This window comes from Drosophila virilis, chromosome 4 (genome assembly GCF_030788295.1).
Source record: "Drosophila virilis strain 15010-1051.87 chromosome 4, Dvir_AGI_RSII-ME, whole genome shotgun sequence".
NCBI classification, from domain to species: Eukaryota; Metazoa; Arthropoda; class Insecta; order Diptera; family Drosophilidae; genus Drosophila; species Drosophila virilis.
The window spans coordinates 13,365,365-13,381,285 of record NC_091546.1 but is presented as its reverse complement, the minus strand read 5'-3'; the positions used below and the strand labels follow the sequence as shown (position 1 = coordinate 13,381,285).

Genomic DNA, 15,921 nt, shown 5'->3' with positions numbered 1-15,921 from the left:
GCAGAGCGTAGCAAAAGCTCGCTCTGTTGCTGAAAAAGCTTTCCTATGGTTTAATTTTTGGTTATTGGAGCTGTTCTCAATTTTGAAAAAATTGAAAAAAAACTATCAATTGAATGGAACTCCGTAGAAATTGTGATGTCCAAGAAATATCTTACAGCTGATGATGTTAGTGGCTTGAGGCTTTTCTTGATTTTCATATAAGCTCAGTGCAAGAAAAATGAACATAAATTGTGACATTCATATCAGAAATATATTTATATATGTTACCTTTGGTGAGCGCCAGTTGTGATAGTATTTGAATAGAAATCGTAAAAGCTAATCATAATTAAATAAATCACAAATGTTTAACAACTAAAATAGAAAAGGTTCATCCAGTTGAGAGTATTGATCAGTTAGGAGCCACTTAAAGCTCCGCCACTTCAATGACCACATCGATGAGCGGTCCCTTGGCAAAGGGAGGTTCCGCATTAGTGCTCAGAAAATAGGAGCCGGAGGCGCTGCAAGCAAATGGAGTTAGGCAAAAAGAACGAAGATTCGAATGGGAGCATACTTCTCCGAGACAAAGTAGCCCATTTGTGTGTTGGGCATATCCGAGTAGAGGCCACAACGCTGGGTGAAGTAATGCATCCAGCCGCCGCACTGCTGCGCCCAGAAGCCGCGTTGACTGACAATGGACTCGCCGTAGTAGACAGCGGCGCGAAAGTGATTGCAGTTGTAGAAGCGCCATTCATTGATGTAGCTGCAGCCGTGCTGACGAAACTGGTCGAGATTCGGATAGAAATCGGCATGTCCCATGGCGGGCAGCATGGAGAAGAAGAATGGGTCTGTATGTATGACATCCACAAAGTCCGCATCGGTGCGATCGAGCCTGTCGTGTGGCCAGTTGTTCATGAAGCCGGGCCCGGCCGGATCCAGGCCCGTAATGCGTGATAGAGGCTCTCGCACATAATTGGCCGTCATGCCCGCTACCTGGGCGCCCAGACTGAAGCCAATCAGATGCAGCTGCTCGCGTCGATAGATGCCGGCGGCCAAGAGACTGTCAATAAACTGTGCAAGGCATTTTGAGACCACGGGCGCATTGCTCACCGCCCAGGGATAGTAGCAGGGCCAGCGCACCAGGCTGCCATAGTCCACCGAGATGACATGCACCGGCTGCGTTTGCAACAGCACATCGCGCACCTCCAGATTGGGCGTCTGGCTGCGATTGCCCACAAAGCCGTGTATGAGGATTTTCAGCGGCAAACGTGGCTCAAACAGTTCCGCGGCCGGATTCAGCGGATCCAGTTGAATGGGTTCATCTCTCGTGGCTCTGGGCATATACATAACATACGTAAGAGCAAAACTGGTGCACGTGCATCCGTAGCTACTCACTTGGTGTACAGCCAGAAGCTGATGCGCGTATTGGGGCAGGTCGGCTCGGCAAAGACGCACAGCTCCGGCAGAAATCGGTTCATCTCCAGCTGCGACGAGCTGTTCCTGACCAGCTGCAGCAGCAGCGCGAGAATTATGCCCACCCGAGATTTGCACATTGCGAGAGTCTGGAACGCTTTGCAGGCTGTCTCTAATGCTAATTCTATTAAATTCACTTAGCCCGACCTCGAGAGCTGCATGGGCAATGAGCTGCCCCCAGTTTGAGCTGTCGTTGATAAGGAGTCAAGGTTTCGGTTCTGGCTCAAGGTCACGCCCCAACACACTCTAGAGTCTGCACAGCTGCGGGTTAAACTTGGGCTTCGCACGCTGATAATAGAACTAAACTCATAAAACTAATCCGCGCAGCCGGCGAACTATATTCAACCATCCAACTTTGCAGAGTTTTCAATTAATATTAATTAGCAAATTAATTTGCTAAAACTCAACCGGTTTCCGAGTTGATTACAGCCTGGTCTCGACCTCTAAATTGTTTCTGCATTGAATTCAAATTCACCTGTAAATAATATATTCTTTCTTTTGCATTTCCGGAAAGCTACCTAAGCAAACTAGGGGGGAGGGCCATTTTTGTACTCCCACTGGATTTTCTTATTCTACTTTTTAGTGCTTTTCAACCTTTTTAACACTTTTCGGCAATCGACCAAATACTCCACCAAGCTCAGACGATTTGCATAATTAAAGATATTTAGGCTTACCTCTAAATGCATTCTCCGTCGAATTTTAACTCACGTGGAAATAAAATTTGAGATATCAGAGGGAAGATATTATATTGTCCCCTCATATGATTTTCTATTTCAAAATTATTTCTTTATATATCTTTATCTTTAAACATTTTCAAGGCCTTTAGCAAACCTATGTAAACCTCCTCCTACCTTTCTAGAAGAAAACAAAAAATAGAACCTTTAAGTTTTGAATCATATAAGTCGCCAACTCAAGGTACATTTCAAGGCGTTTAATTTGTCTGTCAAAAATCAATCAATGTATTAAAATTTTGAAATGTGAATTTAAGTTTATTAAAATTTTGGCATACATAACCCACAAGTGCCCTTCTACATGTTAAGCAGTCATAACTTGTTCGAAACGAAATCCATTTTCGGCATTTTATTTTGCATGGCTTGAAATTTTTTAATTGTATTCGGGTTTTAAAATTTGTATTAAATATTGATTGCAGGCATTTTTAAAGAATAGTTTGTCAAAAATTACCCAAAAATATATATTTCTCACCTCCTCAATGATTCCTGGATAAATTATTCAAAGAATTTTTTGAATTTGTTGTCTGAAAATTGTAAATATATAAGAATTAAAATGAACATTTTTATTATTAAAGCGATTAAAATTATAAAGCAAGGCTTCAATTTTGTTTTGAAAAATGTTTATTATATTTGAAACATTCAAAAGATTATAAACATAAAATTACGGCTTCATTTTGAATCGTTTAAATCAATAAAAAAAATGTAATAAACATTTTAAAGGTATTCAAACTATTTAATTGTAATTCAGATTGAATTTAATATATGAATAAATTAATTGGTAAATAAATAAATAATTAAGCATATGTAAAATATTATCACAAGCTGGCCTAAAAGAGAGGCTCATCTAGTGCCTCCTGCCAGATCAATTGTTTCTCGAGCTCATCAGTGTCCACATCGTTGTCCTCCAGCTCTGGTATGGGATCGCTTAGTTCCGGTTCGTAATCATGCTCGATCTCATTGTGCTTGGCACTCAATCGGAACTTGGCCACATATTTGCTATTGTCCGGCTCCTCTGGCTTGCCCATGGCATAGGGCGGAGCACTGCCTGCCTTCAGAAAGTAGTTGCCCGTCATGTTCTCCGAGACTTGGTAGCCCATCAGGGCTTGGGCGGCGCGTGTGGAGCACAGGCCAAAGAGATAGATTAGCCAGCTGGAGCACTGGCGACCCCAGAAACCCAATGTGGAATTGATGGACTCGGCATAGAAGCGTGGCGCACGCTCGTGATTGCAGCTGCCCGGATCGTTGGGATTCTCCTCTAGGCAGCCAGGCTGCAGCGGTCCGAAATTCGGATAGAAATCCACATGTCCCATGGGCCGCATCATGCCACGCCCCAGCGTATCCGTGTGTATGACATCAACGAACTCTGCATCACTCGCATCCAGGCGACGCGATTCGCTGCTCAGTATAAACAGTGGCTTGGCCGGATCCAGTCCCGTGATGCGTTTGGGCTTGCGCTTCAGATAGTTGGAGGTCTGTCCGGCCACCTGCCCGCCGAGACTAAAGCCAATGATATGGACCAGTTCGTGCTGCACAATGCCACGCTCCAGCAGATTGTTGATGAGCTGCGCCAGACACTTGCTGACCAGCGGCAGATTTCGCACCGCCTGCACATAGCAGGGATAACGCACCAGCGGAGCGTAGTCAATGGATATCACATAGACGTCCACGTTGTCCAGCAAGGCGGGACGTATGTGATTATTGGGTGCAAAATCCCGATGACCCGTATAGCCGTGAATCAGTATTTTGAGTGGACGGGGCGGCTGAAAGTCCCAGGGATTGAGATCGACGGGATTCAACTGGATGGGCGCATCGCGTGTCGCGCTGCATACAGAAGCAAATGATGCCATCAATCTTGGAGCAACTCGAATGAAAGACACCTACTTGGAGTACAGCCAGAAGGTGACATTCTGATTGGGACACTCACCGCTGCTGGCCACAAAGCAGGCAGGATCCACCAGTCCCAGCAGCGGGTTGGCACGGATAAAGCAGACGCCAGCTGGATATGGGATAAAGGATAAAGGACTCTTACGAACAGCCGGACTAAAGCAGTAGCTTACCCAGCAACGAGAGCAGCGTCGTCGTCGTCGTTGTGATTGTCGTCATCGTCGGTGGCTTTATTTGGACAAACTTTGTTGCGGAACTGTGCGTCGAGCAGCGAAAGTAACCGCTATTTAAACTGTCAACTGGCGCATAATCAAAAAGAGCGATCTGTGTGGCTTCGTAGAGATTGAGACGGTGGCATTAATATGTAAGCACCCACACATGCAAACACCTGCTGCAGCCAGCAGCTGCTCAATTCGCACATTTTTTTAATTGTGTGTGGTTGTTAATTGGGTCAACAAAGAATGAAATTTGTTTTCCAAATGTCTCTTCTGTGGCGTCATCTATGTTTCGGCTCAGTAGTTAAATGTGAGCGGTGAGCCGATTACTCTAGCTGTCAGCTTTTGTTTGGTGCAATGCGCTTGGCGACAAGCTGACTGATATGGACACAATACTTAGCGATAGCTGCGACGGTGACTTGTGATTTATTATCAAACATATGACCTGGTTTGGTAATTGAAGTTTTTCTTAGTTTCAGCTTACTTTTAAATATATTTGCTTTTCTAAATTAAGCTTGCTCTACCATGTTTTTCGCCTGCGAAGTCGCTGAGCTCCTAGCGATAGTTTCGTGCTATATGCGTTCAGTTACTCATCACTAGCTGCAGGTGCACATCTCTAATATAATTTCTTAGTAAACAACAACAGTTGGTTTCACCTACAAATTTGACCCGGCATCTGATTATCAAAATGATAAGTAAACTAAGATTTTCCATTCGCCACGTATAGAGCTGATATTGTGTTTCCCTTAAAAAAAAGAAGGTAAATATATAACTGAAGCTGAATATTATGTAATATCAAATGTTCCACAAATGTAAACAAAGCTCGATTTCGCACCACCAAAGGAAACACACAGGGAACCTATTATTGTCCCACTCTGAAGGAGTAAAGTATTTATTTATATGGATCTCAGCATCTAAGTCGATAACTAGGAAGCAATGGCTAAGAGACAGGCCTGGGAGCACATGCGCCATGTTTTTCAGGGCGCAGTGAACGCAGTGCATCCGGAAAGGATATTTGCCGACTATACCCTTCACGATTTTCGACCGAGAGAACAGGATCAGCGTGTCTACATCAAGCTGGATGGCAAACAACAGGATATAACTGGCAAAACCTGCCACATTGTGGGTTTCGGCAAGGCCGTGCTGGGCATGGCCAACAAGGTGCAGCTCGATCTGGGTCCATGCTCTGCCGGCGGTGTGCTGAGCGTGCCACATAACAGTTTGCAGCAGTACAAGCAGCCCGTCTGCCAGAATCTGACCATATATGAGGGTGCACCCAACAATTTGCCTGATGAGACGGCTCTGCAAGCGGCTCAGACGATCAAGAAGCTGGCCGAGAGCATGACGCCCAAGGATGTGCTCTTGGTATTTATCTCAGGCGGCGGCTCGGCGCTGTTGCCGTTGCCCAGGCCACCGCTTACCCTGCTGGACAAGCGCAACATTGCGGACAAGCTGATGAAGCATGGTGCCAGCATCCAGGAGCTGAACACAGTGCGCATAGCCTGCTCGGACATCAAAGGAGGTCGCTTGGCGCAGGCTGCTCAACATGCGGGCCTGTTAATCACCCTTGTGCTGAGCGATATTGTGGGGGATCCACTGGAGTTGATTGCTTCTGGGCCCACCATTCAGCCCAGCAGCGCAACGGGCCAGTCTGCGTCAGATATCTTAAAGCAGCACAAAGTCTGGGATGAACTTTCGCCGCAGCTACAGCAACTCTTCGAGCGGGACACTCCACAGCCGCAGCTAGGAGCACTTGATAGTAAAGTGTATGTGGTGGGCAGCAATAAGATAGCCACCACAGCAGCTGCACATGAAGCCGCCCAATTGGGCTACATACCCTGCGTGCTAAGCTGCTCAATACAGGGCGATGTGAGCAACGTTGCCGCGGATTATCAGCGTCTGCTACACGGCATTCAGGAGTACAAGCAGCGCACAATCAATCAACAGCAGCTGTGTGAAAGATTTGCATATGGCGAGCGACATTTGCAGGATTTTCTCAAGGCGCTGGAGCAGCATATATCAACAAATGCCCCGCTGTTTCTGATCTGCGGCGGCGAGCCGGTCATCAAGGTGAGTGTTCATAATAATCTGAAAGTATTTTTAATAGTGTTCAATGTTTTTAGGTCACCGGTCTGGGTCTGGGCGGACGCAGTCAACACTTGGCGCTGCTCATGTCGCAGATGCTGCACCGGGATGAGTTGCTGAGCGATTGTGCATTTTTCAGCGCTGGCACGGATGGCATCGATGGACCCACGAATGCAGCTGGCGCCATTGGCGACAGCTGTGTCATTGATGCCTACCTGGCCAACCATACGCTGGACGAGCTGGCCGAGATGCTGCGGAATTGTGATAGCTACAACTTCTATAGCCAATTGGCAGATGGTGGCTACCATGTGCTCACTGGGCATACGGGCACCAATGTCATGGACTTGCACTTCCTAGTAGTGCCGTAATACTAGTCTTGGGGCAGGGCAGCAAGAGGGCGGACTATATTTTTTTGTTAATGAAGTTGCTCTTGAAAGCCAAGCAGGGCATAGTTTCAATTTGTTTAATAAGTGTACAGACAGTTTTTACGATTTTCCTGTTTAATTTTTTCTTATACATTTTTACGACTCGTTTCATTAACATTTTTAATATGCATTTAATGACAAGTATTCTCTATTCTGTATCTATGCGAAGCTCTTTATGCTGCGCGCGCTCGCTTCTCAAGTGACAAACATAAAATCGCAATTGGCCTTTTCCTCTTCATGAAAATGAAATAAAAATTGTGTCTTATGAAATGAGCAATCAGCAAATATATATTTGGCTACCAGATGGATTGTGTTGATTTTTATGGTTGTTCTCATATATGTGTGATAAATCAAATGAACATATATATACTTCTCTCTCTCTCTATATATATATATAGATATATAGATATATACAATTATTATAAAGCATAAATATTTGCCTTTTTGTTTAGTTTCATTTTTTTCCTCATAAAAATGCGCTGCTAATAAATCATCTTAATTGTTTAAGACCCCAAAGGCAAACAGTAGCAGCAGTCGCAGCAGCAGCAACAACAACAATAGCCAGCGATAATTGCAATTAAAAATGTAAATTTATTTGTTTAGTTTTATTTTTAGCAACAACAATCAAATACTAAAAAAAAAAAAAAACTAACATCTAAAACCCGACGCGCGCCCAGTCGCATTTTACAATTTTACAACTGACACTTTGTTGAATTTTTTTTCTAAATGCGTTTGTTTTTTTTTTCTTTGCCTTACTTTCAATACCCTTACAGCGAGTAGTGTTAAATTGTAATTGACTATGTCCTATATGGGAAAACTCGACTTTCAGCTATTATTTGTTAAATATATTTTCCTATATTCCAAAATAGGAAATCACATTCCTATATACATATATTTTATATGATTCTCTTTTTAATATAATACTTGCGGGTATAACTCGGCCTTGTGCTACAAATTTTAGATATAACTTTTTCATCTGGAAACTCGTGTTACATTAAATGCCGCCCGTTCTATCTTGATTATTTTTGAATTATTAAAAAGATTAACTTTCTTCAGCAAACTTGTACGTTTATTGTGGATGATTCTGTAAAATTAAAGAAATTCATATTTGTAAATGTATTATATTTATAATATTAAATATGTTTATAAGTCAAATTGGATCCACACTTTCTTAAAATATTAAAGTAATATTTTTTTTATTTCTGATACATATATGTCTGCAAGAATATTTAAACTTCTGCCATACGCACCTAACTGTGCTCTCTTGTGATACGTTTTCTTTATAAAGAAACTTATTGTTTATAAAATTCATTTGGTAGCTGTCGCTGAAAACAGAACATCATTAATTCGATGACTAGTTAGGGTATTTAAGTTTCGTTCGTCACAACGACAGCTGTTCTTTCTTGTTGGTTTTTTTTCCTCTTGTTTTATGCACAATAGACAGTTTTGATGCTATTGTTGTTGCAGTTGTTGCAGTTGTTGCTGCTGCTATTGCTCTTTACAATAATTATTTTGCCGCGCATTTGGCACAATTATTAAATAATCACATTCGCCTGTAGTATCACAGTCTGTGCTATTTTTGCTTGATTAACTTTGTTATTAACTATATAAATGTCTATACAAAAATAAACAAGAACAGCAACAACAAATGGCAGCTGCGGTTGCCGCCAGGCGCTGACTAATGCAGTTCTTTTGAATAATATGACTTGATAAATCAGACTATCTAATTACAGTCCATTAAGGCAATATTGCATTCAAGGAAATATGTTAGCTTATATTTGTTATATATATCTTTTGGAATAACAAGCTCTGTTTTAGTGAATCGAAGAGTTATTATGAAGAATTATTATTGATATATAGTGCAAAAAGACTATTCAGTACTTTGACTTCAAAAATATTATTAAATTTGTTAAAAATTAAAAATTATTCTAATTAAAGAAATGGAAATAGAAATGTATGAGCTATGAAATATTTAGCGATAAAGCAATTTAAAATTTTAAATTTATATTGCAATTTCTTTTCCAATATTTAGGATATATTTTCTTTTTTAAACACTTAAAAGCCATGTTAATGAAACTCAAGATAATATTATCCTAATCAATATATTTAATTGCTTGCAACAATATTTTACTATAAAAGATTGGTTCTTCTGCATTAACAAGACTTGAACCTAGAATTGAACAATTTTGATATTTGATTATCTTTTATATTTTCGTGCTCACACTTTGCTTACAAGGAAACTCAACTTAAGATTACATTAAATAAATTAAAGAGAGCGTGAATTAAATTAAGCCCTGACAGGCTGCCCACTCCGCCTAGGGCTGGGCCCACGCACTGATCTATGAGCTGCGATTAGAAACATTTCCGTTTCCGTTTAATGTCTGCATGTGTGCTGCCGGTCAGCTTCTATATTTAACACCAAACGGTGGAGTGTGAGACGTGTGAGCAGGGGGGCGTGCTGTCAACCCCCCTAGCAGCAGCAGCAGCTGCTGAGGCAACTTTGACTTAAGCTTGGAGCAGCAGCAGCAGCAGCAGCAGCAGCAGCAGCAGCAGCTGTGGAATGTCGCGTCAATTTGTCTGCCTTGTTGGCTGCTGGCGTAGCAACAATCTCAGAGCGAGTTGAACATCTGCTGCGTATGATGAGCATCATCATCATGTTGCTGATGATGATCATATGTTGTAGTAGCTACTGTTGTTGTTGTTGTTGTTGTTGCTAAGGCCATTGAGTGCAAGTGTCGCGTTGATTTATTAATTAAGGATTGGAGAGCTGCGCGTGGCAACTGCGTGGCTAATGAAGTACTCGGACTTGGACTCGCATTCGCTGACAATTTTAATTAACGATCCGATCCGAACTAAGCCGATCAGTTGAGGTCTTTTGGAAAGCGTATACACACGCACGCACACACAGTTATCAAATAGACTTTTCTGAGTTGTTGACTTATGACATCACGCCCAGCTGTCCAGACAAGCTGACGACGCATTGCGCATACGCCGCGTGGCCCGGCCAACAGCAACCCAAGCGCATCCAGACAATTTGTAAATTGTGCTCCACTCCAATTTGTGACTGTGCTTAATTTGTCTAGACAATGGCAAAGTTCAACCGAGTGCCAAATGGCATCATATATTCGTATCTATGAGCACTCATTGCCTAAGCAAATGCAAACGCAAACGCGAACGCAAGTTCAATTAATGCTTTTGTCACATGGTTTTCTCTTGCCACCAGCCAACTACAATTTGCATACATTTGCTGCGTGGCTTGGCCATGATTCATGTTCCCAAGATTCAGTGGAATGTCTTAATTTGAAGCATCTGTCTCTGAGCGCGCGACTTGATTTCGGGGGTGGCAGCAGCTCTTGAGATCAACCCCAGCGAAGCGCATCAAAGCGAGTGCAGTGAACTGCTGCGCACGCTCATGCGAAATCGATTTGACATCAGGTCAAAAATGACAGTGAGATATGGGAAAGCTCTCGAGTGGAATTCACTGCCTAACATTAAGTAACATTTTCCAAGATTTAAATTGTTATCATGCGCATGTTAATATTATTTTGCTAAACATAATATAAAGTTTATTTTTCTTTAGTTGCTGTCACAGTTGACAACCACTTCTGCAGTTAGTTATTTCATATTTGACAAGCAGATAGTGTTCAGTGTTGCCACTGATAAATAAGAACTGCTTTCGAAACTTTTTAATACAATTGTTAATATTTCCAACCGGAAACTGCTGTAGGCGGGTTGACCCAGTTATGAACTTTATAGTCTACATATAGATCTCTGATTTATAAATAATATTATACTTAATTTAATTATATAAACTAATCGTATAAATTATAAAATTATTTGTATATATATTTTTTTTCCACTTCTAACCTAAAAAATTAAGCTTCTTAAGGGCTTTGCTTATCACAGTGTTCAGCCGAGCCCACATTCGGGCAAATAGGTTGAGCTAAAGCCATGCCCAAAATTGAAAACAATAACAAATAAATCATATGCATAATCATATCATAATCTAACGCCATTTGGCATCGCAGCAATTAACAATTTATGGCTTATTACTCAGGCCCAGTTGATGTGCCAGTGGCAGTGTTAATGTGGAGCTTGCCATTTATCAAATGCATCATCTTCTTCTTAATTCGAGCGGCTGCCGGCTTCATGGTCGCAGTCAGAAGGCAGCTTAATGTCAATCTGTTGCATTGAGCTGAGCTGCAACTGCTGCTGATGCTGATGCTGATGCTACCTCTTCGCTGGCTATTAATGCATTACAAATAGGTGCGCCAGACTACGACAACAACAACAACGACAACAACAAATAAGTGTGCCCTAGTCGGACGTGATCAAATAGGAGATACCCTTCTAAACATTTAATTCCTTCTAAACAGGATCTTGATTGACTTCGGTGCTTAACGCTCGACCTGCATACTTTCAGGTAAGTAATATGGCCTACATATGCGAGCATACCCTACCTACCCTACCTACTGTATATACTATTCGAGAACCTACATATTAAGTGTGCTATATCTAGTTCTTAGAACCTTCAAGTAATGCTTAAGTGAGCCATATCTTGACATCGATATTTATTGATTTTATCAAAAAAACTATGCCCCTAAATCAATCTTTACTGGCATTATGGATATGGAAGAATAAGTCGAACCAAATGATTAGTTGATCTACACATATATGGTTTAGGTATTGTTTTCAAATTTCAAGGCTCGTCTAGATCGGATCAGCTTGTCATCCTGATAAAGAACATGGCATTGAGGAAGCTTTCTTCTGTTGCACAAAAACGTGATACCCTATTTAGCTATTTCAAATAGGTGCAGGGTATAAAAAGCAACCACAACTGGTAACCTGGCCATAGACTCGCCGGTGCCGTTGACCAATGTGACTGAAGCTGTGGCAGATGCTGTGGCATAGCTGTGGCAGAGTCTCGGGCGGAGGCTAAGGCGCTTGGCGCTCTGTAGACGACCTCAAGTGTTGGCAACAATCGCGTTTGCCTGCTGCACGCTTGGCCGCAATACCCGCACTTAAGTGCAGCAGCAACAGGCTGCAACTGCAACATCAGCAGCAGCAGCAGCAACTGCGGCAGCAGAAGCAGTTCAAGTTTGCGTCGAGGAATTCCTTGCCGCTGAAATAATTAAGCATTGCAACATTGTTTATTGTTGTTGCTGTTGTTGTTGGGGTGTTGCAGGCTCGTTTAACAAGGCAGTCATCTTAACAAGTGCTTCGCCGAGCTGTTCTACAACTTTTTTGCGCTTGTCTGCATTTTGTTGCAATTTTTTTTTGCCTTCTTCTTCTTTTTTGTTGCTGTTGTTGTTTTGCAAAGGAATTTCCATTTTATTTACATTTAAAAAAATGTGACGAACGCAACGGCTTTCGATTTGGCCCATTTGCATAGTCGTATCGCCAGCAACAATGTTGTTAGCAACAATGTTGACGGCAACAAAATGAATCGAATCTTTGTAGTTGTTGCTCATTTTGTTAACACATATCACAAAGGTGGAAAAAACTAAATGATTTTTTCTGTGATTTGCTGCTGATTATGAAAACGCACAGGTTATAAGCCTGGCATCAAAATGTATAATGCCAGCATAATAATTTAATTAAAGCAAAAAGTTGTTTTTCCGCTTTGTTTGTTTGTCTACGCGCTGCGCCTGACGCTTGACGCCTGCTGACTGCGTGTGGAAGGCAAATCAGCTCATAAAAATTAATAAAATATAAAAAATAACACACATACAAAATAATAAAAAAATAAAAATAAATGTATATATAGAAGAAGCAAAAATTTAAAACGTTTTTGCCTTCGCCTCAGCTATGAGCTTTGCTTCAGTTATATGCACATTCATAGTTATATATCGATATGTTTTTAGTAAGCTCTGAAAATTGCATAATTATATGGTGAGCCGCACTTCCTCGCCCCCCGGAAGCGTTGCTTATTTATTTTCAATATATATATTTTTTTTCATGGTCTGTCCGGAAATGCAGGCAGCCAATGCGTGAAAGTGTTGCAAAGTCTCGCTTGTTGCTGCAGCTGCAATCACCATTTGTTGCTGTTGCTGTTGCCGTTGCCGTTGCTGCTGTCAACAGCTTACAGCAACACAAAACTTTTCCATAACCTCAAAAACAAAACCAAACAAAACAAAAAAGTGTCGGCTATTTTTATAATGCGCAATCTTCGCTGCGTACGCCGCCAGCTGTGTGCCATGCAGCCAAGCCATCGTCATCGCCTCGCCTCCCTCGCCTAGCCCACCTGCCGCCCATATAGACAGCATCTTCGCTGACCAACCCCCCTTTCCAAGTCAGCCCCCCGCCCCCCTTCCTCCCTCGGCCTCATGCGATACACCACTCACAATGTGTTGTCTGCGTTTATTGATTTATTAGAAAATTCCAATGAACAAGTTTTAATACACGACGACGACGACGACGCTCGTTGTTGTTGTTGTTGTAGCTGTTGTGGCAAAAACAATATATAGGAAAGAGCATGCCAAGCCAGCAGCAGCAGCAGCGGCAGCAGCGGCAGCAACACACAGAACTGAGTCGGCGACTGGCAAAAGTAACAAGTGCAATATTTTAATTACGCTACCAGCAGCAGCAGCAGCAGTAACAACAACAACAGAAACTGGCAACATGCTGCTTTAGTTTGGTTAACAGCGTTGCCAGACTGTCAACAAACATTGTCTGCTAACGCGGCGTATGCGTAATGTGCTTTGAATATGACTGGAGAAATCCGTTTTTAGCTAGTTGTCAAATAAATTTAAATTTGAAAAAAACTATAAAAATACAAATAAAAAAAAACGTTTATCCTTCTGTATGTATTTATTCAGTAACATTATTTTGCATTACATCAATTAAACGGCTTTTAAGGACTTACTTATGTTATAGATTCTCTTCCATTTTATTGAATATACAAATATTTTTAAATACTTTGTTTAATTAATAAGCAATTGATATTTTTGTTTGTTCTCCACGCAATGGGGGTTGGGGTCAATTCTGCTAAGTCTGGTTATGGGGTATTGCGACCACAGAATTGCTGACTTTTCATATAAATTTTAAATACCTATTTTATACTTATGATAGCATAGTAATTTTAATTTAATAATAATAAGTAAGAGGGTTAAGTAACTTTAAATTTGATACACTTCCAACTTAATTGTTTGTCAACACTTGCCATGAATTTGCTCCAAAAGCAGTCTGGCAACGCTGTCGTATCAATTCACATGGCGTATAATGAATACGCTCAGAGCCTTAAACATTTTGCAATCAATTTAGATTTACATTTGCTGCAGTTCGATGTGAATGCAGAGTCCAACCAGTTGAGATGCCGATTTCGGTAACCAAATCAACAGCAGCAACAACAATAACAACAATAACAACAACAAGAACAACAACAACACGCGGACAGCTCTTGCAGCCGGAGAGGCCGCAAAGAAAGTCGCGCAGCTGAGCTCCGAGCTGAACTGAGAGAGTTGAATATTTGTAATTGTCTGACTGGACAGTCGGGCTTGTTTGTTTGTTTATTGTTGCTTTTTGGGCTTGATTAATAATTAATCGCACTGGCACACACGCACGCACACACAGGCGCACAGACAGGCATACACATGCAAATCGCTGCTTGATTTTAATTACTCAACTTAAATGGCGCTTGAGCTTGAGCGACTTAAGCAACTTGTGCGCCAGTTTGTGTGTGTGAGTGTGTGTGTGTGTGTGCCTGTTTGTGTTTGTGTGTGTGTGTGTGAGTGTTGATCGACTCTCACTACTACGCGCTCAAACTAAGTAACTAACTAGCTCGCCACAGCTGCTGCTGCCGCCGCTGCTGCTACTGCTGCTGCTGCTGCTGCGACTGTGACTGCGGCTGTGTCTGTGGCTCCGCTGTGCCGCCTGTTTGTCTTGCCCGGCCGCTTTGGACGCTCATTCAGTTTTTTGCGCTCAGCGCTCGTTGTACGGAACCGAAAGATTCGTCGTTGTCGCCAACGTTGTAGCTCGACCAAAAATACAAAAAAAAAAAAAAACAAATGTATATGTACATATATAAGAAAAATGTAAAATAAAATAAAAAACAACATTAAAAATTTACAAGCCAAGGCATTACAACAACAACAACAACAACAACAACAACAGCTGCTTGTCATAACTTGATCTAACTCGTTAAGACAGGGCCCAGCACATAAATCTGCATATCTAGCCCAACGTGTATATAAATACATATACATATATTTAAATATATATGTATGTATATTTCTTTTTCGGCTGTTGTTTTTAGTTATATTTCGCGGTTTTTGCGTGCTGTAAAAAAAGTTAAAGCTGTGCAGCAGCCACAGTAACAACAACAACAACAACAACAGCAATAACAACAACAGCTATCAGAGATAGCAGCTGAGCTCAAGAACAGTAAACAGCTTCAAGACTCGAATCGAAACGCTCCGCGTCTCTCCGCTCGCCCCGCCGCGCCGCGACCCACCCGCGTCCCGCTGTGCGTCTCTCAACTCTCAACTTGTCGCGTCTCCAGCGATTGTTCCGCGATTGTTGACGTCGCCCAATGCCGATACCGATACCAATACGATTTCTATATAGCAGCAGTGAGTGTGCGTGTGTGTGTGTGTGTGCTGTCTGCGTGTGTATGAGTGTGTGTGCGTGTACAGCAATAAGCCATAAGCCAAAAGCCCAGTAGCCAAACCCATTGGCCAACATGTGAAGTGCAAGTGATTTGTTCCGCCATAATATATATTTTCATCATATATATATATATATATATATATATATATATAGGTATATATGTGTGTACATGTATCTGGAGCAGTTGGCGTATATATCGATACATAAGTATATATGCATGTGTGTGTATATAAATATAATGTATGCAACGTTCGTGAATTGCCAAAATTGGTTGTTGTTGCATTTGCAGCCAAAGGATTTGTGGATTTTAAAGCGTATTTAAGCCGTGCAGCAGGTGCACAAGGTAAGCCAGCCAAAACCTATAAATGCTATATACCTTAGATTAAAAAATATATATGTAAATAAATATATATACCTGTATGCTTGGCATGTATCTAGTGGTTTCTATTTGGCAGTATACTGAATAATGCGCATACGACATGGTGTCTGCGTGTCGAATTCGCATTTGCCTAACACACTGAGCGT

General features: G+C 41.7%; 4 protein-coding genes across 5 annotated transcripts in view; 2 read left to right on the top strand and 2 right to left on the bottom strand.

Annotated features, from left to right (window-relative positions):
• Positions 1-370: 370 nt before the first annotated feature.
• On the bottom strand, positions 371-1,529 carry LOC6627358 (inactive pancreatic lipase-related protein 1). Its single transcript, XM_002051932.2, has 3 exons — positions 1,372-1,529; positions 551-1,309; positions 371-497 (listed from the first exon to the last, which is right to left on the bottom strand). Exons 1-3 carry the CDS (start codon positions 1,527-1,529, stop codon positions 404-406), a joined length of 1,011 nt encoding a protein of 336 aa, XP_002051968.1. The 3' UTR covers positions 371-403.
• Positions 1,530-2,993: 1,464 nt separating this feature from the next.
• Positions 2,994-4,531, bottom strand: LOC6627522 (pancreatic triacylglycerol lipase). Its single transcript, XM_002051933.3, has 3 exons — positions 4,238-4,531; positions 4,062-4,176; positions 2,994-4,001 (listed from the first exon to the last, which is right to left on the bottom strand). The coding sequence occupies exons 1-3, from the start codon at positions 4,281-4,283 to the stop codon at positions 3,008-3,010; spliced, it is 1,155 nt and encodes a 384-aa protein (XP_002051969.1). The 5' UTR covers positions 4,284-4,531; the 3' UTR covers positions 2,994-3,007.
• Positions 4,532-4,885: 354 nt separating this feature from the next.
• LOC6627523 (glycerate kinase) lies at positions 4,886-7,808 on the top strand. Of its 2 annotated transcripts, none has more exons than XM_002051934.4 (3): positions 4,886-5,039; positions 5,123-6,349; positions 6,403-7,808. In XM_002051934.4, exons 2-3 carry the CDS (start codon positions 5,216-5,218, stop codon positions 6,730-6,732), a joined length of 1,464 nt encoding a protein of 487 aa, XP_002051970.1. In that variant the 5' UTR covers positions 4,886-5,039; positions 5,123-5,215; the 3' UTR covers positions 6,733-7,808. The 2 variants fall into 2 exon arrangements, with proteins under 2 accessions (XP_002051970.1, XP_015028301.1); XM_015172815.3 differs by having other exon boundaries at positions 4,892-5,039; positions 5,102-6,349.
• A 7,756-nt stretch (positions 7,809-15,564) lies between these two features.
• dpp (decapentaplegic morphogen) overlaps positions 15,565-15,921 on the top strand; it is a 44,050-nt gene continuing 43,693 nt past the window's right edge. Inside the window, exon 1 of the mRNA XM_015172816.3 lies at positions 15,565-15,739. Within this exon, the coding sequence (XP_015028302.1) occupies positions 15,610-15,739 (130 nt within the window). The 5' untranslated portion in view covers positions 15,565-15,609. The remainder of the gene's footprint in view (positions 15,740-15,921) is intronic.